The following is a 25,256-nucleotide window of genomic DNA, read 5'->3' on the forward strand; positions in this document are numbered from 1 at the left end:
TCATGCAGCCAGCGTGTTGGCTGTTAACCACTCTCTGTTTATTGTAGTTTTCGTTGAATTTGTTTCTCGAGAACAAAAGGGAGTGTTATTCACTCAAACTTGCACTCTGTACTAAACTCACTAGCTTACTAAAAAAAACTTTGGTAGAAAAAGTGAACAGCGAATGTGACAAAGCTCATTAGCATGCACGGAAAAGCCGGTCGTCCCTAGCAACACAAGCATGGCGCCGACGACATCACAGCCGCTCGCGCCATTTGGAGAAGCAAATACCCGTTGTCGTCCGCAGTGTGGATATGGAGCCGTGTGACTCTCAAGCGACATGGCCATCAAGACACGTGACAACACGCGCGACCAGCTCACCAGACAAACAGCTCAAATGAAAAATGAAAATTCGTCTCAGGAGGTAAGAAAGGCCGAGTGGTTCCTCGTGACAACACCCCTCATAGAGAGAGAGGGAAGCTGATTTTGCTCGTCTTCATTTTATATCAGTTTGAATCCTTTTGTTTTTAGAAAGACTTTCATCATCATCATCATCATCATCATCATCATCCATTTTCTTCTCCTACTGTCATCGACGATGACAGGTAGTGAATACTTATCTCGATCAGAAGGTTACCTGTACGAGAAACCCTGTTTCTCCATAACAATCCCGAGCTGTGTTAAACATAATAAACATCAATAAACCGATCTATTTTCGAACGAACAACAATGTCTCATTTTGTCCCGATTCCAAGAAGTGAAGACAAAGCTAAACGAAAACAAGTGGCCCAGAAAAAGGAAAATAAAACAGAGTTTAAGCAAAAGAAGGCAAACTGTTAGGTCAATGATCCCAGGCGCAACGGTTGGCTTCGTGGCCGGTCAGAAGGTACTTAAGGTCTTATCAAAACGTCGGAATGGATGTGCCTCCCCGGCCTCGCCCCAGCCCTCTATTGTCTGGACTCACGCGAGGCCCAGCGACTGTGGATGAGTTTGCAGACAAAATGGCGATTTTGCGTGAGTTTGTGACTTGAAGGAGAAATAACATTTATTTCTTTCGCACGCTTGCATGCACAATGCATGAGGGGCGGCCTGACAGCGAAATGGTCAGTATTCGTTTGTCTATACTACAATAATGACGATATTAACTGCCATCAAGTATGATGTCTGAAAGGTATCGTAAGAGTAGGTTTGGAGACGGTTCAAAGTTCAAAACGTTTGTCCTAGAGCCGTTGGGTTTCTATGACTTCACACAGAACTTTTCCAGACTTGTTAAATCCTGGGCTTACATCTCTGGATGTAGAAAACTGGACTTAAACCTGAACGGGGTTAGCGGGTTATTTAAGGGGTTTATCTCCTTTTTTCGTCTTTTCTCGGCATAGCTGGAAATTGCTGAAGGTGAAAACACCCGTGAAGTAAACCAACCGACTGACAGTCTCACCCTACAGGTTCCTACCGATACCTACACGACCACGAAGCAGTCATATCTGGAATAAGAGGTCTAAGACTTTATTTATTCACTCAATATGAGTTTCTGCCTTTGTATAGTCCTTTTCATCAAATCTCCAGGAAAAGCAAACACCACCTATGAGTTATTATAATTATTTACTATTATTAATCTGTCAAGAGGGAATGAATACATGGTACAAAAGACAATAGCCTGCAATCTGTATGTCGAAATGTGTGGTCACGTGTTCTGGTAGCTAATAAGATGCTATATCGAATTATTATACAATGGCAATCAGGTTTATGCATCAATGGAGACATTGAATTCCTTACAAAGAACACTTCTTCACTGATTGAAGCAAAGTTTGAGTGTCCGCGCCAAGGCTTTTGACGACGATGACAACTGGTACTGTTGATAATCACTCGTCCTCTGTCACAATCCCAAAACTCTTTTCTTTCCAATTTCATGAGACTAAATGACAAGCATTCAGCTGTGGACCCAAGGAGATGTCAACATTGCGAGCTTCACTTGGCAAAGAGCTGAAAAGCTGAGTTTATTTTTTCCCGAAAATACTCTCGGTGAAAGTGGAAGAGAAAACGACAACCGCAAATTAAAGACCCACACAGCCTGAGGAGAAAGTTTCGTATTTTCTCAAGAGAAAGTCATTGAGTGCATAGTCAATTAAAAAAAATAAATAGTGGATGTGAGAACAGCAGCTTCCTCTTGAGACTTAATTTAGAAATCGGAAATGTAATTAGCACCTACTCGGGGTCATTAGTGGTAAGACAAGTGCTTCACACCAAACTGCATTATTGCCAGTGACATCATCTGTCTCAGAAAACTTCAGGAAAATAACCATTGTCTGGAGTCTTGTCATGGTCTGTTTTTACGGGAATCTGTAATGTGAACACGAGATAGTCTACATTAGCCAGAGAGAAATAGAAAGGAAAAAAAGGTTGTAGGAAGATAAGTAAGGTGTTGTGTCGAAGGAACTATCTTTTATTTCTGCTGGCAGTCGCGCAAATTGCCATGGAGTAATTCGATGACCATACATTACAATCCAGAATTGACGAGAACACCAAAATAAAACACTACTTGACGATGAGTCAAACATCCTTTTTTTAAAAAAATTGCTTAAAATAGAAGCTTTATGTTTGGTATTGTATGACAAGGCTTTGTGAGATGCTTTGGGCAAAAGGATGTGAATGAAAACTTACGAGAGGCTGAAAATAGAAAAAGACTAGAGACGACACTTTTCTTTAATCACATGATCCTTTCTGAAATATTTTGTTTTACAGAATTAAAAAAATATTACATTCATCTGCCTGTCTATACTTATTTAACTGCAGTAATGGATTCAGAGGATGGTGGATGGCAACCGTCTTAATGTGGCTTGTCGAGCAAATCTCTTGTTTCTATTCTTGTGTATCCCTTAGGTAGTTGACTGTAGTAGTCCGCGGCCAGGAGGGACAGATTGGAAGTCACGTGACACTCTGATCCCATAGCATCCAATTATACAATGGCAAGCCTCTTTGGCTGCTCGCAATTACCGCAGCTCTCCACGCGACTGCCAGTCTGTCAGGGAGGAATTATCGAAACTCTCTAGTCCTCACATCGCACAGGAGTCTCGCATCGCCAGCCATGTTATCAACATCATCATTAATGCCGGCCTCCAGTTTCTCGTGGCATTTACGCAAGATGTAACCCGAGCTCCTCGTGACTATAAGGCTAGTCATCTTGTCGGGTGTGGGGGGGTTGTTATTGAGATTTTCTGCTCACATGCATTAGTGGAACCTAGGTGTCAGTGTTCAACTGTCTCCCATCCCCTCGTCTTGTTGTCTGGAGGAAGATGAGGGAGCCTCACCCATCATCTAGAAGTCTGTGTACTAAGCAGTGTTTATCATGAAATATTTAGAAAATGATGACAGGTCGGTCATTGTCAAGATCAGCATCACTCTAGAAAATGTAAATAATTCACTTTAAGCCTTTCTTAGCTGATCTTAAGTAATGTATTCAGAAAAGCCATTCTTATTAATATTAATTAGTTATTATTATTAAAAAAGCCACTGAGCTAATTTGAAATAGCTAATCATGTTTCCATTTGAAACCAAAATGAAATAGTTATTCATCCAAAAAAAATCCGATCTCAGCTGGTCTGATAATTAATTATCCTTACAAAAAGACAGCCAGGCTAGAGGGAAAATAAAGGTTAATTAAATATCGTATAGTACATTTTATAGGTGGTCTTCGAGAAGTCAATGGTGGCAACCACTGTAAAGAATTGAAAATACTAAAGGTTAGCTTTTCAAACACTAAGATTTGTAAACATACATAGATGGACACAGCTTTCTACCGTCTTCAAAACTGAAACCATTTTATTTCACACTTTCTCCTCATATTTTATTTTGATTTTTTGGCCCACAAGCAGACTTTCCCTACTCATGGTGACATCAACATCGACGACGATGAAGAGATGAAGAGATGAAGTGAAGTACTTCATGTAAGGACATCTTGCTACAGTATATCCTTGCTTCCTACAAGCAGAGAGAGAAAGAGGAAGAGAGGTTGAGAGAGATGGCGAGAGAAAGCGAGTAAATAAAGTCTGGCTGCTTTGAACTGCGTTTCATCGCGGGTCCCTTCTAATCAGCTTGCGTTTTCCCTTGAAACTCAAAGAATAAAAATGTTGCCAGGTTGTAAGCCAGTCCCTATTTTCTGTCTTATTGCCCTCATTGAAAGTTCTTGGTGTACCAACACCTGTGGCCACAGCAGACAACATTTGCACCCACAAAAACATTAAAACATTTGTGAGGACAAAATTTAGGCATTTTCATCGAACGAAACTACAGCATAAAAATGTTCCAATGTTCTAAAAAAAATTCCGATTTGAAAGTTAAACGACTTTGTAGTTTTTGGTGCCTGTATGATTGTCTGCTCTTCCACGAGACCCTTCATGCATTCTATTTTTAATGGTTGCATTGCATCTAACCACAAGAACACAATTCAATCCAGTCGATACTTTCGTACTTTGTTTTAGAGGAGATGATGGAACATTCCATGGTAATGATGCTAGCAGCAACGAAGACGACGAAGACAAGGTTTAAAGAAGAAAGCAGCGCCCCCTGTCCTTAGTGGCAAGCAGAAGAACAAAAGGACAGTTTGGCCAAGGGATGTGTACAGAGATGTCGCTAGGTTGAAGGATAGCACAGTCATATGAGAAGGTTAGAAAGGTCTCCGACGAAAACTTCACCTGCAGTTGTGGATGCTAGCTTTCACCTGATTACATCTTTCGTAACACAAATGTATGGCTACCATGTGATGGTTGTATTATGGGGTAGGAAGGTGGACATGAGATACAGAGCTGTGGCAATGGTGGGACTGTAGAGGAGATGACTCCAATGAAAGTGAGTATAAGTGAGGTATACAGGTTGTGTTCACAGGTATGAACAGGGGTCTGGCATAGCTGAACGTGTCACGTGATCTACACTCTTCTGTCCCTGTGCGTGTCTTATTACCTATGTTCATATTAACATGCTTTAAACACCAAAGTAAAAATCCTTCTCAGTAATGGTGTGAAAGTCGAAAGAGTTTTACGGGAACTGTTTTTTATTTATTTATTCTCGTATGTTTTTTTCCATAGAAGATTGCAGCAGTTTTTTCTAATACACGTTTGAATGTGTTTTCTTGGTGACGCTAATGTCTGGTGTAATATTTTTTTTATGTATATCCTTCTAAATGTCAATGACGATGGATGATATTAATGACAATGTTAACGAAATCTCGAACAAAGAAGAAGAAAAAAAAAGAAGACGTGTCTGTGACGCATTGTTCACTGTTCACTGGCTCTAAATCAGTGTCATGTACGATAAGCTACACAGAAAATCCATTGCTAAAATAGGGACAAACAGATGGGCATCCTACGAAATACAAGTATCAGCAAGTTAAGAAGCATACAAGCGCGGATACTTACGCACAAGAGCACACAAACAAAAATCGAATACACACTGACATACGTCCACACAGTTTCACGCATTCATGTTCGCATCTCAGGCCCCGACAACTCATCCTGGAGAATAGGCAGCAACGTGCACACAGATAAACTTTTTAACCACATGTGACAGACTAGGATATCGAGAATTTTGACAATAAGATAGCCAGCAGGGTTTCTTGGGATTTTCCGAGTTATATATGTATATAAAATTCTGTCATAGGCTTATCTGAGATCAGTTAATTATATCTCAATAACTTGTGTCTACACATTCGTATTGTCGTGATTTTGATGATAACCAGTTCACTCGTGCGGTTTGTTCTCCCCAGTGTGGTTACAGTTCCCTACATCAAGTAAAGGAAGGATAAAAGCAGGGACATCTGTCTTTGTTGCTGCTGAATCATTAAAAACGAATCTATTACCACATTACCTGTCGACAGGTAGAACAGGCTGAACATCGGATTACTTTCATTGCATTTTATTACGGGAAATTGCCAAAATAATTGTTTCAAATGTGTTTTTTGAAAAAAAAAAAAGTTAAACGTCTGTCATTGCCATGGATGTGCGTGTTCTCTTGAAGGAACAAAACGTTGACCTCGGCATTTACATAGAAGAGGTTAAATTTAACATTTACTGTAAGAAAAACCACACTAAACTCGACACTTACACACATCAAGTATGTTTACTCTTTGCGTAAATGTGTTTTAGGACAACAGGTGTTATTAGTAAACTGATACCAGCCCAAGTACAGAAGAACTTTTATCAGAGTTCCGTTGGAGTTTCAAATACAAAAGCTAGGAATTTTAAAAATAAGTTTACTACATCATATCTTGAATTAAAAAAGAAACTTAACAGAATTTCAAAAGCGTTAACACAAAGAAGAACCCAATGTTCAAATCTTATTAAACAGTTTAAAAAATTGTGGACAAAGTCCTCAACACTCAAGAATTTATATACATAGAACAAAGAAATCAGACACAGATTCATGGCAGAAAAGAAGAATTTAAATAAAATGCTCATTTCACAAATTAATACTGTTGTTTAATGAAGATCATAACAGTAGTAGAAGGACCTCAGTAATGTATGTTTCTTGAGAAAGACAGATAATACCAACAAATCTATTGCAACTCCCAAACTTTTCTGAGTGTTCCAGCGAGGATATCTGCATTTAGGTAAACATCTTGAAGTAACATTCACACTGTAAGATTTAACGTTCGTGTTTGAAGTAAGCAACAATATTTACATTAAAATAGTGTGACAAACAGTAAAGTAACCATTGAAATAGAGAGAAAACTGGCAATTATTTTGCCATGTTTAACAATATTTCTGGCAAAACACTTTGAGTTGGTCGAAAACAACTTTTTTTGTCTTCAATATTTGTGCAATGGTTTCAGCAGTCTCGGGCACCCACACTTGCAGCAGTCTTGGCCAGCCACACCTGCAGCAGTCTTGGCCAGTTACTCTTGCAGCAGTCTTGGCCAGCCACTCTTGCAGCAGTCTTGGCCAACAACTCTTGCAGCAGTCTTGGCCAGCCACACCTGCAGCAGTCTTGGCCAGCCAGTTGGCCCAGTTCAAAGTAGTAAAGTCTGAGGAAGGCATGAGGGCCTCAGGTGCTTGCTGCTGTTGATCCCATCCTTTCCAAGCAACCCTTCAAAGTGGTCATCACGAAAACCCATGTGAGCAAACATCCTGGAAGCACAGCTGGACAATGTGTGTTCACTGTCAACAGTTGACTGGACTGTACTCCACCTCCTCTGCGAAGATTTCAACAAGAATGGGGCAAGCTTCCGCGCTTTCGTGCTTGAGGTCGGTTTTTAGAATGCTGGTGAGCTTCCCGAATCTTTTACTGCCGCTAATCATCTTACTCGCAAAACTTCCAGCACTCCGTGGTGCAAACGAACCGAAAAGGCAGGGCGCGAGGATGATCTATCGCCATGAACACTGCACTGAAAGTAGTAAGGCCAGTGATCAGCACTTCCGCTTTCACAAAATGTCAGAATCCAGTAAAAAGTTGTCTTGAAAATGCCAGAGATTCTGTCCACACAGAATGGAAGCTTGAGGCGGAATGGGGGCCATTTTGAAGCTACAGAAAAACACTGTCAGAAACAGTGTGACAGAAGAGAATATCTAGCAAAACAAGATTTCAATAATCTGTGAAAAAATGTCATCAGGTCGTTTATAATGCTTTTGTGATCAGGAAACTCGTGTTTTGTAACGTTTCCTGCGTGTTTGAAATCTCGTGTACTTTCCTTCTTTTTACTTCTGATTGATATATATATATATTCACAAACATATACAATTATTTCATGGAAGAAACAAACAATCTCGAAAAACAACAGGTTTCAGGGCCAACGGGATTACAGTGCTATTTGCAGCCCAGTGTGGAAAGCTCTCAAGCAGAGCTTTCAGAGGAAAATCTTTTCCATTTTACGTACTTTCCCACGTGACAAAGATGGCAGCTGTACGCACTCATCACTAGCATGCTACAGATGGAGCCATTAGTTTGCAAATGGAGTTGTCATTTCATCATTGTTTCCGACACAAGGAGCTCAGAATGTCCAATGAAATGTCTCACTCCAATGACTGACCTGAAGAATTAACTTGAAGTTGGTGGTGGTGGTGGTGGTGGGGTTGTGGCTGCAGTGGTGGTGGTATTCGTAGTGTGTATGTGTGTGAAATGGGAGTGAGGGGCTCATCGTGTCCACCCAGCTCCGCCATCACACGCATCGCTCGCCTGTCGTGTCGCGGTCGTATACACTGACCTGCAGGTGAGTCTCTTCTCCGTTGCGAATGCACTTACTACTTCTGTGTTGCATGAGTGCGAAGCGTTCGGCACAGAACACTTTGCAGAAGGTGTTCCTGAACACCAAGCTGAGCGTGCAGTACAGAACAAAGTTGATGGCGGAGTTGAGGGCCAGCAGCGAGTCGGTGATCTCGCGGACGCCTTTCACCTTGTTGTCCTCCTCCACGTAGCCCTTGCCGAAGAAGGTGGACATGATGGCGTCCGGCGTGATGCAGACGATGAAGGCGACGATGACGGCGATCAGCATGAGGGTGATGCGGTTGCGCGAGGAGAGTTTCTTGCCCTTGACCCGCTCCTTGCGCAGCACGTTGATGATGCGAGCGTTGAGGTAGATGAGGATGAAGACCGGGATGATACCGCGCATCAGGTTCTGGGCCCAGGTGTAGGGAACCATAATCTGAACAGGTGAGGACAAGTATGATCAGCCACTCTCGACAAACGTGCGTGTGTGAGCATCTTCATTTACTTTTTTAATTAAAAAAACAAATATCAATGATTAAAAAACAATGCATATGAAATATAAGACAAAGAAAATGAGGCAGATAGCAAATCTCATTGTCTGTAAAGGCTGAAGGAAACAGATTGATATTACTTGAGATTATATATACATAAAACTACAAAGGGAGGAAAGTAAGACATAGCCCTGACTATACAAGATATACAGTAATAATGACAAAAGTAACAATAATCGATTAATCAACTAAAATCGATAATATATAGAGAAGGAGAGAGAGAGAGAGGCGTTTTCCTAGAGGCTGGAGGATTTGTAACATCGATTCAGCTTCTAGTTATCGACGAGGTCCAAATTAAGACCTGAAACCTGTCAGTTTCGCTAAAGCGGTGGACAGATAAGACAGATGACTAGTCTCGGGGAGTGTTTGGGTAGAGTAGGGCGCGAGATGATGACGTCAGTCATTTTTTTAAAGAAAATACATTTTTAAAAAAATCGAAATTTATTCGCGCAGAATATTACAAGAAATCGCGAAATCAAATTTCTCTGTGCAGTTGTTTGTATCGCAGCACTAATAAATTAAAAAAGAAAATCCAGCAAAATCAATCCTCGAAGAAGAAATCGATACATGGCCTCATCGACAAGCCCTCGGACTGAAGATATTCCGACAACAAAACATTGGATGTGTGACTACGGCAACCGCAGTGGATCTCTGCAATCGCAATGGATCTCTGTATCCAATTTTGTAGTCTTGAACACATTCATGGAGTGTGAAGTTTAAACAAACGAGTCACTCTCACTTTAAAATGTTGTTTTGTGAATTTAATGATTGAGTTCACTATTCTTTCCCAGAAAGCAGCATCAAATAAACATAGAAAAATCACACTGCTAATAAATGTAACCAGTCCACTTCTCAAATCCTCCCGGTTTAAATTTAGAATTTTTTAAACTTTCAATTTACTAGCGATGCTTCAAGCAGTTTTTAAACGGGTTGCAGCATAACCGTCACACGTGTTGTTGCCGTCGGCGGTGTACACACCACAGGCGGGGCTGGTATCCTGGTCTTCACTTCCATCCAACACCAGACTTCATAGCGACAAGGACGCGTGATTATCCTGGAGAAAGCTTCGATTTTTAATAATTATTCTGATTTATCTGTCGGAAATTTTTTGGTATATTTGCTGTAATTTTGTGGATACGATCAAGTGACTTGAAGATGGTGGTTGCGTAGCAATTAGGGTGGATTTCTATCTACCAGGTCCTTCTGCGCAGAGGGTAAACCACTGACATCTGACTGGATTTTTAAGTGTAAGACACATATTTCTTTGGGGAAATCCTCTTGTATTTTGGAGTGCAGCTAGGGCATCCTTCTTTGAGTGATACATCGGCCGTTGAACCATGCAAGTGCACTGATGAAATAACTTTTAAACAATCTGTTTTTAATCTTTTAATAATACAGAATGCTTTAGGGGTCAGACTTTTGCAACAACTGCTACTGTTACATCTTAATATCTCTTTTTATTTTTGCTTTCTTCTTTTAAGATATTTTGTTAAATATTTACGCAGACTAGACAATTTTTACAGAAGAAATGTTTTATTTATAACGGGAGAAAAATTGTGCTGCAAACCTGATTTTTTTTTCTTGGGCCTTGTTTCTGTATTTGCTAATATTTTATAGTTTTTTTATTTGTTGTTTGAAAGTTTTTTTAATGCTTCTCCTAAGGGAATACAAAAACTATATATGCGAGCAGGCTTGAGAAGGAGAAAATTGATGGCACATCTCTCTGCTTCGATTGTGATTTGCAGCCTCGGAATTTGATGGACACGCTACATGGTCCCCAATTTCCGTATGATTCATGAATATGTCACAGCAGGAGACTGCAAGAAGACATACTTCGGAGGTGGCAGTGGTTACTGAAGGAATTCAGGGTGGGACTGTGCATGCCCTGTTTACAGGAAATCTCCTGAAAAGGAAGATTAACCACGAAGCTGCGCACTTCCTGTTTATAACAACACCAACAGTTGAAAAGATCTCGGGAATTAGGCACTTCCTGTTGACCACAACCCCACGCCATCGAAAAATGAAATAACCTTGGAAGTGGGCATTTCCTGTTTATCGCAGCCGGGAATAACCCGAGGAGCTAAGCACTTTCTGTTTATTGCGAACCCTACAGTTTAAGATTAACCTGGGCCCTTCTTCTTTGAAGCACTACTCGAAATGGAAATATTAATATGAAAACTGGGCGATCTCAGCAAAGCTTTTGATGGGAAAACGCGGCTGCGTGGGCGTGAAAAGGCGGGAGGGAATAGGGATCAGTGCTCTGAAAGAAAGAGAAGAGAGAGAGAGAGAGTGCAGACACACGCACACACACAGACACACACACACACACACCTGTTTGTTCCTGCCCAGTTCTGTGGTGACGATCTCCATGCACGTGACGTTTTGCTGGCGGTCGTGCACCGCCTGCATGCGGTAGCGGAAAGCCGACGGCACGGACAGCAGCAGCATGCCGACGAAGATGGTGACGGACACTGACCGAGCCCTGGCGATGGTGCACAGCGCCTTGGAGCGTGACGGGTGGCACACGGCCACGAAGCGGTCCATCGCCACGGCCACGGTCAGCCAGGCCGTCACGCACACGGCCACAGTGAAGAAGTAGTGCGCGTAGGGATACACGTTGACCATCATCGTCTCGGCGGCCGGAGGGTCGTTCAGCGAGATGACCAGCATGATGAAGTACAGCAAGTCGTTGAGCAGCTTCAGGGTGTCCGACACGCCCAGCGCGAACAGGTAAACGTTGGTGGAGGTGGCCATGTCCCGGTGGCTGAGCACGATCAAGGACAGCGTGTTGCCTGTAAAAATAGAACTTCACTTCTTTATATAATATAAGGAAGATTTAATAAAGGAAACGGCATTCTATAGCAAGATACATGGGTTTGGTTAGGCTTAAGTATCAAAACACAGATAGTTACAAATGATATAAAAATTACATTGTAGACCAAACAATTATGACCCAGTTTCTAAGGGTAACGGTTGCTGGGGACCATGAATAGCTTATGGAGAAAAATCCACACCCTGTGTCTTTAAAAAAATGTGTAGTCTATGAGTGGTAGTGTGAGTCATGGAAATATGGTTATGGCAAACAATTCTTGATGCCAAAAAAGTCCGCATGATACTATCTTGACGTAGGGCTGCATCTACAGACTGGCATGAAGCTGAATAGTTCACAGATATGATCCAAGAAGATGCCAACATCTTTTATTTCAAACCACGATACATCACGCTATTGCACTGTAATTGGTTACCGTTTTGTTGTTTTTTTTTCTCCCAGAAAGGATGGCTAGGGGAGGAAGGAGTTGGTGTCTGTGTCGCTGGCGACTGGGACTTGATTCAGGGCGACATCATTTTCACGCCTCACCGCCCAATCCTAGCATTTTCCATGGCAGCACATTACAGCGATCCGTTGAATAGGTTGACGAAGAAGTGTGTATGCCAAATAAAACTAGCTCACACTTTTTGAAATGTGCACAGAGTGTGCAAAGAATGCAACGGAGGATCGACAAGAACGCAGATTGGCTTTGGATCAGGAAGGAGCACAGTTGAGCAAACCTTTATTTGTCGCATCCTAATAAAGAAGCAACTTCAGCATCAGTGGGACATTTTCCAACAACTTAATAGACTTTGAAAAGGCTTTTGACAGAGTCTGACACAAAGGGCTATGGCATGTCATGCGACGTGAGCTTTCGATCTGGTGAGGCCACGTGACCCGGCATGAGACTTTGTCGAAGACTGTCATTTAAAGCAACCTGGAGGGTGGTTGATACCTTGGTGGCCAGAAAAAGAACTGGCTTACGAACGTCAAGGAGTAGACTGGTCGTCCTGTGTAGGACCCACTCGCTATCGCCCAAGACAAGCGTGAGTGGCGGGCCTGTCAGCTGCCGCATGTACTCCACCCAACGACCGTACCAGCCAAGGGACGAATAAATGAATGAATAAAACACCCCCAACTCTCTCTCTCACATCACCCAGCCTGTCTCCAACCAAGCAGCCAGACAGACATCAAATGCAAAAAAAAAAAAAAAAAAAAAAAATGCATGCATGCATATACCTCTAACGAAAGGAGAAGTGGGATTCTGGTTTTAAAAACAAGGGATTACACTAATATATAAGTTTTTGTCAAACAAACCCCTTGTTATTACACAGAAAAATAAAAGATCAGACCATTAAATATAACACGGTAAAGTAGCGGATAAGTTTCTAAAGTAGCACTAACCTGTGATGCCTGAGATGCAGAGTATGGGGTAGATGATGAGGCCGGTGACCATCTGAGCCGTCTCATAAAACTGTTTGTAGCCATCTGTGTCGTTGGTGTTGCACCTGAGGCTGTCCTCCATCTCGGGACTACTGTCAGCAGGTACGCCGGTCATGTTGTTGCTGTCCAGGATGATCGTCCAGTTGTAAGACATTGCCCGAACAGCTGGATCCAGCGCCTCCATCTTAGCAGTGGGTGCAGTGCTCTTTGCAGATGAAAAGACAAAGTAACGGATCACACTACTCGGGGATTCAAAACGACAGCCAATCACAGACTTTTGCTTTTTCTTAAAATAAAAAAAAAAAAAAAAAAAAAAAAATCCAAACGCACTGGTTCGTATCAGACGCTCTCGTTTTTCTAAACGTGTTTTTGCAAGTTGCAAGTGTTATTCATACCTTTTCACCAGATTAACTTTTCTAGCTAAGAATTAAAAAAAAACCCTCTAACCCTGGTTTTAATATCAGTAACATTTGTTTCATTAAAACCAGCGCTTAGGAATCAATACCTCTCAACGGCTTCGAGCGATTGAAGTGGCTTTCAGCGGAAGCAGTCACCAGGTGTAGTTGTATTTTGCTGCATTTCCTTTGAAAAGCGAAACTATGTTCAACCAAAACTGTCGGCTTAAAAAGTGCAACAGAGAGAATCACACTGAACTCCGCGCGATCAAAGGCAGTTCACGAGGAAAAGAAAAGATCAATCTCGACCAATTTCTCCTCTTTTAAATTTGAATCCCCACTTTTGTGAAGGAACAGTATGTTGATAAATTCATCCAGGACTTAAAAAAAAAAAAATAAAAAAAAAAAAAATTGGTCCTACTTTGTGGTCTCGGAAATTAACTAAAAAATATTTATCTAAGATGACACGACTCACGACAGTGTTTTCGTTTCTTCTGAAGGAGAAGCAGCTTAATCAGAAACGAGGCACACATCATAAGGGAAGAATTAGGGGTAGGCACACATGTTCACTGAAGTCACAAACATCCTGTTGCAGAAAATGGTCCTCGCCGGCTGTTGCTATTAATTGCAACGCGCTTCACTTTCATTTAGAAGCACTTAGGTCTGCGAGAGATAACTATTTGCAGAACGAAAGCTAAAAAGGTCCAAAAATGGGGGATAAAAGTAGACTGGAGGTATGAAAGACTACTAAATTGGTGTTAGAGCAAATGTCCTGTATGCATTATCACCATCCTGGCTCTCGAGAACAATAATTGCTAGAGGGCAAGCCACTCTTGGTCCTCGCTTTACAGGTTGGACCACTCCCAATGTCCTTGTGCCAGAATGCAGAAGGTAGTAGTTAGGGACAGATCACACTGTCTGAGGCCACTTCAGCCTTCAGACATGCAAGTGTAGGTGTAAAGACAGGGGAGCACAGTATTCCACTTGCTCTACGTGGAGAGGAGGTCGGTGCCAGATCGTTCTGCGATAACAAATTTCCGACAAGAGGCGATGTAACTCGAGGCAATCGATGACCGAGCTTCCAGACCTTCTTCCTCCATTGCCTTTGGTCTTTGGCAGAAACAGGTGAGTTTTAAGTAATTGTCTCTTCTTTGCCAAGGTCTTCTTTGGTCAGTCTGGGATGTAGGATTCAGCAGTCCTATCAACGCGGCCCCTTCTATGTTTGGAGGGTCAATACCCACGTCCGCATTTTATTTCTTTTGGTTCTGTCACGGGAGTCTCAAAGAGAAGAGAGCTGGCTGGGCACCTGTTAAAAACAAAAAAAGGAAGACGTGAGGGGGCGACATTTATTAGACAAGAGATAAAAAGTTGGAAACATATTTCTCTACAGTTTTTTATACTGAAATAAATTATATTTAGTGACATTATCTCTGATACTTTATGCACAAACACCGGAGGAGATGGATCGCTTTACTGAATGGTGTGATCATAATTATTCAGAGTTAAATGCAAAAAAGAAGAAATTAATGTTGATTTTTTGAAGAACATGGTTGTTTTTGATTAAATAGTCATTTAAAGAAAATTAGTAAAAAAGAGTTGACAGTTACAAATACTTGGGTGAGAACATTGTACAGCAGGACAGGCAAAAATATGTATCAAAAACATTAAAAAGAAGGAGGGAAGGTTGGCAGGGGAAGAGAACGACGTAGAGACCATCCATGACAAACTTCTGATGAACACATTGACTGCAGGACGACTTGCATCCACTCAAACAGCAATTTGATTTTTAAAAAAAACATGGTTCATGGAACTAGAATCACACTTCATTTGCACTCATTCATCTCGCAATCAGTACACATCTACAACCAGCTCATACATACGAGACACGCATAAAAGCAGACGACCATGATGTTTGCTCGCATTTTGGAGCATCTGTTCTTGTGTAACGATGTTGTCAATGAGCCTACAAACATCACCGGCATTGAAAGGAGTCAGGAATCGTGACTCCACGTTTGCACACAGACATGTCTAACTAGCATATGGCCATGGATCTTCAATTGGTTGCGGCCTTCACACCGTCCATTATACAACCCCGATAGTCTGTGTTGCTGAACTCTTCCCGTGCAACTCTTTCAGGTTTCGGCAAAGTTTGTACACAACCGTGACAGCAAAGCTTTGCCAAACTCGGTCAAACGTTAGTTCAGATTTGTCCGGTTAGCAACTGTCATCGGAAAGCAAATTTTAAGTCTATCACACCCGTTCAACACTTGTACAGCAGCACTTGCGACACATGAAAGACCATCTTGATGTGATGCAATGAAGAAGAAAGTGAACGAGCGATAACGCAGACAATCCCATCATTTCATGGACAGAAGAACCGTTTAGGGGGATGATTAGGCAAGATGGAGTGAATAAGCTTCCTATCTTGACCACACAATATAAATGACAATGTTGTCCCCTGGTGTCATAAGGAGAGGAATTACTTGTGGCGCAAGCTGCAAGGGACTGGTATATCCAAGGAGAGGCTTAGGAAGAGATCAAAGCGCAAACCTTTTGTAAGCTAAAGGTCAGGTTGTACTCTTGGTAAAGGAAAATAACAGTGTTTACAAAAGAAAACTTTAAAAATATCCCACGATTACATAAAAGTCCATAAAGAAGCTTCGTTGCCAGCCTAAGCCATGCTTCCTGCTCTTCCGAGCAATTTGCAGGTCCTCCAAAACAACTTGATCCTGCGAATTTCCTCACGGCGCAACCTTATGAATCAGCCTCTCAGCTTGACTTCTTCCTGCTCTAACACACAGCAGACATTTTGTTTTTAAAGCCTACTTTCCGGAGACGAATTTTCATGAAGAATGGCAGCTCCTAGGACTGGTCGTAAAGGCCATCGACTGCAAAGCCTGGAGTCTGTGAAAGACGGCGGCCTGTCCCCTGATTTTTTTTCCCCTAAACTTCTCTTAAATAGTCTGAAGCTGAAAAACATTTGAGATGAGAATAAAATCGTCAAATAAGTTAACTTGTCTCTAAGAGCCCTATTTTTTGGTGAGTTGGCTGATTTATTTATTTTTTTTTTTGCGAATTTGAACGATTCCCGGTCACGCCTTTCACACAGAGCCTTTGATGACCAAGAAAAAAGGCCATAATCTTGGTAGTCTTATCAAAATAAACTTTAATCAGTTGTAAAGGTTATAAGTGTTTGAATCTAGATATAACTGGATACAGTTTCTGTGTTATCGAGATGTATAATGCAAATAAGAGGAAAAAAAGCCTCGTGCATAATGCAAAAACGAATAATAGTATTTGCTGAGTATGGAGGTCGCTGACCTCGCGTGTCCAAAGGATTTCAAGGCTGCCTCGACTGCTAGATGTTTAGGAAACAAATTAGCTGCAGGTTTCGCTGTGTGACGCCGCATACAGATAATTCTAGATATTTGAAAAAAAAAGAAAAAAAAAAAAAAAAAAAAAGGCTCGAAAAGTCAGTTAGGTTGAGCTGACTTTTTGTGTTTCCCATTATTTTTTTATGTTTGCTTTTGTTAGCAGCTGCTTGAATTATACTTGGGTTTCGCGCATTTTGTTTACTTCTGCAAAAAACTTTGATTAGCAGTCTCAATGCTTAGAATTACCATCACGATAGATGCTGCTTGTGAAACATCACAGATTTCTGTCTTTATTTCTTTTTAACTAAGATGAGAGCAGCGAAAGTGAATGCATTTTGCTTGTGATGTTCATTTTGTGCATCATTCAGAAATTGTTTCTATTGCTCTTCTCATTCCACACCATATAATAACAATAATTACAATAACAATAATAACAATAACAATAACAATAACATCATCATCATCATCAGTCAGCTTATATACAGCGGCATCCCGGCCAAAGCCAAGCTCATTGTGCCTAGCAACCCCAAGAACACAAAGTAAAGACGAAAATACAATAAATTTAAATTGATTTGAGTATCTGATCCTTACATAATTGATATACATATATATACACATTTACACAAACATAATGCATGCATACATATGCCGACAGATGAACGAACACACAGTCACTCAGGTACAAAACAATGCTCGGGATTCATGCGCTCATGCTCTCCCAACTGTCGCACACATTAACGACAACTGCCGCAATGCGGATGGCAAGCATGGAGACCCCGAGGGCCGCCAACAGATCACGACCCCAGTAAGGGTCAAGGACAGCGGCTAGGTCAGGTCATTTTCCTCCGTGAAAGCCCTTTAACGCATCAGCACTTCGAGACGAGAAACCTCGAGATAAATCAGCCAAAGCATTTGATTTAGAAGTCCTGGGGTGAAGGGAAGGGAATGTGGGTCCAGACTGTGGTCCTGTTAGCGCGATGAGAGAGGAAAAGTCAAGGATTTATTGGACATCCGATGGTTGATAAAACCTGCGCGATTGGTATGCATTCTAGCGTGAATGTCCAGGATTTAGAAGTGAATCCAAACGACAGAGCAAATAAATGTCGACCTTATTTTACAACGGATGCCTCGTGGTGAGAATGCGAAACAAGCTGGGGCATACATAACGGTACAGAATGCAATTAGTGGACCGTTTAAGAGAATTGTTTGGTAATAACTGGGGACAGCTCAGTGCAGGATATTATTTATATGGTTTTGGGCGAGAATTCCTTACTTTTCCATTCTCGAGATACATCCATGCTCAGAAAGAGGTCTAAATCGTCACGACACAGGCATACGCAACATAGCAGTTCTCCGATTACATAGCCCGGTACAATCCTGACGTCATTGCTACTGAACTCTTGTGCATTGTAGGCGTCCCTCTCGAGAATAAATGGGTTTAATTGACCCAGATTTAGTGAAATAATATTTTTTACTGAACATTATCCAATTTTTAGAAAAATGTTCGCCATAGTCCTTTCAAGAGGTCCATGGAAACCCGTTGTAAACACGACGGCTTGGAAAGATTCCCATTTCTACTTTATTTCAGACAACACCACAATAATTAAGATTTAGTGAAAAAATACAATAAACAATAAGTAGAAAGAGATAATTTTATGTGTTATTGTACGATGACATGCAGGGAGACGTTACCCAACAGTACTCAAGTGAAAACTAGGTTAAAGCAGCAAACTTTAATTTTAAACGACAGAATGATTTAACACACAAAGTCTTGGCAATTCTTTAACATTAGGAATGATGAATTTCGTTATCAGAAAGTGGACAGGTCCGATCAGTATAGGCTCAAAGCAATTTATAATTAACTTGGTCGTGCAAAGATTTGAAACACGACATGACAGAGAGTGAGAGGAGACATTTTGTCTGCAAGCCTGCGACTACTGTAAATGGCTTACATTAGAGTTCCGAGTAATCTCTGTACAAAGTCTTGTCCAGCATGTGGAAGAGAGTGCTAGGAAAAGCTCATTCCCGGCACTAAAAGATTTTTTTCTTGACAACGTCTGGATGTCAGGAAGGCGAAGGTATGTTTTGGCACTTACCGATGGACAGGATTCCATGCTAATTATGCCACCCAAAGAACGTCTCTCGGGCTTCCGCAATCGCTGCCTACTTTCTGCCTCAATACCGATGGTCGATAAAACTCACATCACTCTTTCCCTCTCTTCATGTCTCCCACTCTCCCTTCATCTGTCTCTCCAAGAATTCCCCCCACCACCACCTTTTTTTTCTCTTTCTGAATAGCTGTCCCCTCTTTTTCTCCATCTCTGTTACTTTTTTTGTGCGTCCAGATCTTTCACTATTTCTCGTCCTTTTCTCTCTCTCTCTCTCACACGCACACACAGTGCTCTGGCACATGTGTACACACGCCAACCCACGAGACACACCATCAACACTTCCCTTCACTAATGCAATGGGCGCTTGATCTCAGGCCAGCGAGTTCGTTTCCCAGCTCGGCGTTTTCAAACCCTCTGGGAAGCACAAAATGTCACGGCGGTTTTTTCTTGGTTGTCTTTTTATGTCTTTTTCATTTTCTTCCATACTTGACCAGCTCCATTCTTTGTCTTTTTCTTCGTCTGTGCGCAGACGTGGAGAGTCCATGGCATTTGCAGCTTCCTCAATCTGAGTTCTTCTCAAGTAACCTGAGCTCAGCTGCAGACATGCAAGACCCTCGGTCAGAGTCTAATCTCGGTTTTCTTTTTCTCTTTGGTTGGCAGTGTGGATTCCTATTCCCAATTCCAGACTCATCAACGCTGACCACAGCTGACCAAGTGCTCCAGACCATGTTTTTAGCCTTGTAAGCTCTGTATTTCTTGCGTGTAGCTGTTCCTCCCTCGTCTTCATTCGTCAACACTGATCAAGCAGCTGGCGTTTCTTTTAACAGTTAATTTTTTTCTTACATTTCTTGAACAATTTTTTTTTCTTCTTTTCATTTGGTAAGAAATGGATCATTGCAGAATAGTATCACGTACATTCCAGAATGATATAGATTGAGAAAAACATCTAAGATGGTGAATTGGCATGTGTATGCAAATGCATTTTTGCATCATCTGCTTGAGAAAATGAAAAATAAATAGGCTTCGGTGCAAAAAAAATTTGGGTTTTGCTGTTTGTGTTTTTGATGCGTGAAAAATGTTTTTTTTTTTTTCCTATCTGAACAGGAAAATTACAACAAAAACGACAATACGAAAGAGAAATGCAGGATGACTCTTTAAAAATATAAACTCATGTAGGTAGCAGAAAAAAATTTCCATATAAGAGGAAGCTGTCGATGTAAATCAAGCTAAATATTGAAAACAGGAAGACGGCAGACAACAAATACAATCAACAGCCACCCACGTGACAGGTGATGCACGATCTTAAGTCTTAACAATTAGAAGTTAAAGTTAAGGAGGCGTAAACAATAGACACATTTGTTGTTTATACTCAAACCCGGAGGGATATAGAAGCTTGTGCATCATACTTCTCCACTTTACAGTACAGATAGCAAAGCTGCCTAACCCCCAAACTGCACTTGATACACTTTCAGTTAAAATTGAAAGCTAAATCAGTTTTGTAAAGCAACTTGTCGTTGCAGACAATACGATGACATTACAAATTGGCAAGAACTCCATAGCATCTGAACTACATGACACAACACACTTACCGCCCGTGAAAATCTCAAAGTATGGTTTTTAATTAGAGGCGATGAAGGTGATTGAAGAGGGAGGAAGGAAGGGAGGATACTAACAAAATAAAAAGAAGTTGATTATTGCCATGCACGGGCTTTTCTGGGAATCGTGTCAGCTCTCAGACCTGATGAACTGGACACAACCCAGGGAGGAACCGGCGTGTGACTGTTCATCGTCAACAAGGTGGTACATAGGGATGTAGACAAACACAGAGAACACGCAGGAAAGAAGCCCAAAGAAGAACCTTGGAGTAGTCGCCAGAACAAAACCATGGGAGCTTTGTAACATCCGGGCACTTCACCGGACCTCGTTACTTCATTGTCCAGGAAGGTTTGGGGAAGAGGTAGACTGGTAGAAACGCATTAGGAACCCGAGGAAAAGGTTTGCAGACCTGAACGAAGTATTCAAGCGTGGTCTTGCGAGACAGGGGGTGGTGATACCGGGAATAGGGGCCCTGATGTCTACAAACACAGCTCTCAGAATCCAGATGGTCTGGGTAAGTTTCTGGCAGAGTGTTGAATCAACAAAAATGTCTGCATTGTCACACTATACCTTTGTGATCAGATGATTCAGACTTTTCCGCTTCCCTGTAAGGTCTCGGAGTTTGACTGCAGTCTTTCGATCCTCACCTCTCTTTCTCTTCCCTCCTTGACTGTGACTACTCCTTTACTTGCAGCAATAATGTGTATGTGTACAAGGGGTCTATTCTGTACCCGATTCAGAAGGCCCCCAACTGGCAACCCGTCCACTCCTCGATTTTTTCAGCCACCACTTGTTCTGTTTGTCTCCTGGACGGCCTTCCTCCATCCATCGTTGGAGGAGTGTCTTGGACAGTGTGTGATGCCGGAAGCAAACATCTTGTGTCTCTTGAGGGTGTGGAACAAAGATTTCTGGAGACCGATCAGAACGGTTACCAGACTGCGAACAAATTCGTTTATCTTCTGTTACCTGTACGAGATGTGGAGCAATCTCCGGAAGCAATTCTTCTCGAATGCCTCGATCTTGTCTCTCCGTTTCGGTCAACAGGGTCCAAGTTTCAAGCCGGACAACACGATGAGAGCAACCAGGGACTTGTATATTTTTACTATCATCTCGAAGCTTATACTCCTGCTGTTCCAGGTCTTGTTCAGCCTCACCATTGTTCCAGTCGTTGTTGTGATTCTTTGACGAATGCCCGCCAAAACATTTACATGACAGTCTCGGGGAAAACTGTCTCTTAATCAAAGTATACATTATGCTAAAACTGTTTCTGTCGCTAATTTATCTACTCTGCCACAGATAAACAAACCAACCACATCATAAATTTGATTTTGGCAGTCTTATCTTGAACGACGAGTCTCACAGTCTGTATTTTAGAAGACACATCCTTCATCTTTTAAACTCCGAGAACACCATAAGGCAATAAATGTGATAAGTGTAATGTATAACAACAACCGTGAGACTTTTGAAAACAAAATTTGGTTGCAACTCATTAAGTGTAGTGGAGAGAGCAAACAAGTCGAAGATAGAAAGAGAGGGAGAAAAGGAAGAAGGAGAAACTAATGGTTTTGTCCAGAAAGCCAAGTCAGCTAACCCTCAGTCCTTGCATCGATCCTTAGCAGAAATAATGTTGTTCGATGGCAAACGACTTGAAAGAGTTATTTCTTTTCTCTGTTTACGAATCTTACCATCTGCATAGAAATTATTCAGTTAACTCTCAGACAGAGGTCGCACCTTAAATCTTATTTCTATCACATCTTCCATCATTAACTGACTGCAAGTGTTTTTCATTCCGAGTCGCTCTTCTTGTTTCAACACACATAAACATTAATTTACCGAATGCTGATTTTAGGGGTCTAAATCGTCCCTAGCTTCCATGTAATGTCTTTCGATGGCCGTGTTTTGCTGGCTGGGAAAGTCTGTGAACAGTGACAACTTCTTTGAATAAATATGATGAAGACGCATGACTCACGATGGCTTCCTGGACATGAAGAGCTCATGATATCAACTCTGATTGTTATGAGAAAACAGAACAAGCTGTCTTCTGCATCAATGGTTACAGAGCTTAGAAATGACCACAAGATAGTAGTCTAGGGGTTTCTTGTCACCAGCCTGCTGGTCTGATCCCATGGGACAATGGTTTACAGGTAGCTCGTCTCCTTCGCACCAGGGAGTGTCAAGGTTCGCATGGCATCTACTCTTGTCCTCAAGGAACTTCAGCTGTACTTTCTGGACGTTCCCCTCTTCCTCTTTCAGACACAACTGTCGCGATTTTATGCAAATTATTGTTATTCATAAGGGAAAAGCCAATGACATCTCCTCTCTGAACGCAAAAACGGAACAAGAGGCCCAGGGCATCGCAAGGATGAGAAAGAAGGATGACAAAAAGTAGAAGCTCGTTACGAAAGTTACATCTAAATGTAGCAAACCAGAAAAAAAAATTTCCGCCAAAACTTTCCGAAACTAATTTCGTGAGACTCCTTTTCCCTTCGGCTGCTTTGACAGCATCAATGTAGGCCTGACCATTTTTCTGTGTTTCAGCTTTGTCCGCTTGTTGAGACTTGGGAGGAGTGGTGATGGCGGTGATGGCGATGATGGTGGTGATGGTGATGATGGCGGTGATGGTGGTGATGGGGATACACATGGCTTCCTCCTGGCAAGACCTTTCAACTAGTTACTACCGCATGTTGTCCAAGAGAAGAGAAACTAATGCTGTAGTAGGAGGCGCTGCAGGTCTGCAATTGCTGGAGTTAATGCTGGAGGCCATGCTCGCCATACGAAAACACAGGGTTTGCACCATTTCCTCCGCTGCTACATTCTGGAGCAGACATAATGCTGCACTTACCCAAGCCCTGATATAAGACTAAAAAAACTGTTTTATTAAATGTATCACCCCGGTTTCGAGGTGCACTTTGCTCTTGACACACAGCACTTGGTGTAAAGTAAATTTGAAGAAAACCTGAATGGCAATATAGAATTTTCTTTTTCTTTCATTTCTATAAAAAAATGAGAAACTCTAGTCAGCCATCATCATCATCCATCATCCATCATCCATCATCCATCATCCATCATCATCGCGATTGCAGTCAGTGTTAAATGAATAGTCATCCCTAGGACTAGTCCACAATTTGCCTTTTATTTGCTTAGGTCAATTATCATGTTTTCTCTCAGTCAGTCCTGTTTCTCCTCACGTAAGTAAAATCAATGCCGAGGCAAACATTTTTCTTGGGCAAGCTCCAATTTTCAAACCCATCTCTCTAGGAGTCACTTAGACCGCGCCTTCCGTCCCCGGAGGAAAAACACACAGCTCATAAAACTATGATACACTAAACGTTAGCTATTGTGAATTTAACACAAATTTTTTCCTGTCTTGTCCACTGGCTTGCAAAAACAATAAATTTTGCATTTATCATTGATTTGCCAGCTTGTCTTCACTGTACATGCCATTCCATAGGACCTTATCATCGGTTTTCTACAATGAGTCCATGTCCTGCCCAGGAAGCCAGTGTTAGTTGTTGTTAATAATTTTAGGAAGCAACGTCCGTCTTTACGTAGAATATACACGTATATATGTGAGATCATTGTCAGCAGGTCACTGTCTGGTCACTGTGTGTACCTGAACCATGTCGTGCATATTTTGGCAAAAAATAACCCCCAAAAAACAACCAACCAACCAGCCATACAAAAAAAAACAACAAACAAACAAACAAACAAAAACAAACAAACCAAAACAAACAAACAAAGAAAGAAACAAACAAAGAAACCAAAACAAACAAACCAAAACAAACAAACCAAAACAAACAAACGAGCAAACAAAAAAACAAACCAACCAAAACAAACAAACAAACAAGCGAACAAACTAGTCAAACATTTTGAGTTCCGCCACAAGTTGTTATTTGTCTTTAATATTCAGTTTTCTAGTTTATGAATTTCCAAAATATGAGCATTGGAAGAGGTTGTGGCCTGTGAAATTTTGCAAAGACAGTTTACCAAGTCTTACCAGTGGATGACACCAGTACTTTATCTCGATGGAAATGCAGTTTCCCTTTATCCCTATGGCAATATATGACAGATATTTGCAGCAATGTCTAGACTTCAAATTAACTTCAACAATGTGCAATATGAAAAGGTTCATTGTAAGGTTCCACAGAAGACTTAATGGTTTTGCCGTTAATGTATTTTTTATGGTTTTTGTCTGGAACCAACAATATTGCAGTCATAAGAATCGCTTTCTTTTCAGCTGTAGAATAAATATTCCACAAAAGATAAGAAACACTATAATTTCTCCAATACCTGGTCCAGTGGAAGCCTGACTAGTTAAAAACACTAGTTAAATAGAAAATGTAGGTAATTAAGACATTAGTCTTACCAAAGTTAACCTACATATTTGTGAATTTACGAGACCAGAAAGAACTTTTTCTGAGCGAATTAAATAATCTGTTTTACTTCTTTCTTTGTGGTGGAAAGCCTGAAAAAGGGAAATGATTTGCCAGCCTCGTGGAGCGGGAGGCATGAAAATGATTGAGGTTAAAGCCTTTTCATAATCGGAAAAAAATTAACTGGATTAATAGGGTAACCACTGGGGAAGGAAAGAGGGTAAAATACGATACGCAGCTTGAAGAAACAAATGGATGGGAATTTCATTTCATGGTCTATTATATTCTATAGACAAGCATTTGTTGGTTATGTCTTAAAATATTTAAAGCTTTTTTCTAAGTTGCATACTGCCCAGAAATGGCAGCTGAGCCTCTCCACTACAACTCTGTCATTTTATGAGGTAAATAGACTTATTTAAGAAATTGTGTTGA

At 41.3% G+C, this 25,256-nt stretch overlaps 1 protein-coding gene across 2 annotated transcripts in view; it reads right to left on the reverse strand.

Moving 5' to 3' along the window:
* Window positions 1-460: 460 nt before the first annotated feature.
* LOC112557604 (nociceptin receptor-like) overlaps window positions 461-25,256 on the reverse strand; it is a 64,208-nt gene continuing 39,412 nt past the window's right edge. Inside the window, exons 2-5 of one of the 2 annotated variants that reach the window (XM_025227572.1) lie at window positions 13,481-14,676; window positions 12,937-13,180; window positions 11,055-11,515; window positions 461-8,608 (exon numbers count right to left, since the gene is read on the reverse strand). In XM_025227572.1, the coding sequence (XP_025083357.1) occupies window positions 8,126-8,608; window positions 11,055-11,515; window positions 12,937-13,159 (1,167 nt within the window). In that variant the 5' untranslated portion in view covers window positions 13,160-13,180; window positions 13,481-14,676 and the 3' untranslated portion in view covers window positions 461-8,125. Of the gene's footprint in view, window positions 8,609-11,054; window positions 11,516-12,936; window positions 14,677-25,256 lie in introns of both variants that reach the window. The other variant, XM_025227573.1, reaches the window with a different exon arrangement.

This window comes from Pomacea canaliculata, linkage group LG2 (assembly GCF_003073045.1).
Source record: "Pomacea canaliculata isolate SZHN2017 linkage group LG2, ASM307304v1, whole genome shotgun sequence".
Taxonomy (NCBI): domain Eukaryota; kingdom Metazoa; phylum Mollusca; class Gastropoda; order Architaenioglossa; family Ampullariidae; genus Pomacea; species Pomacea canaliculata.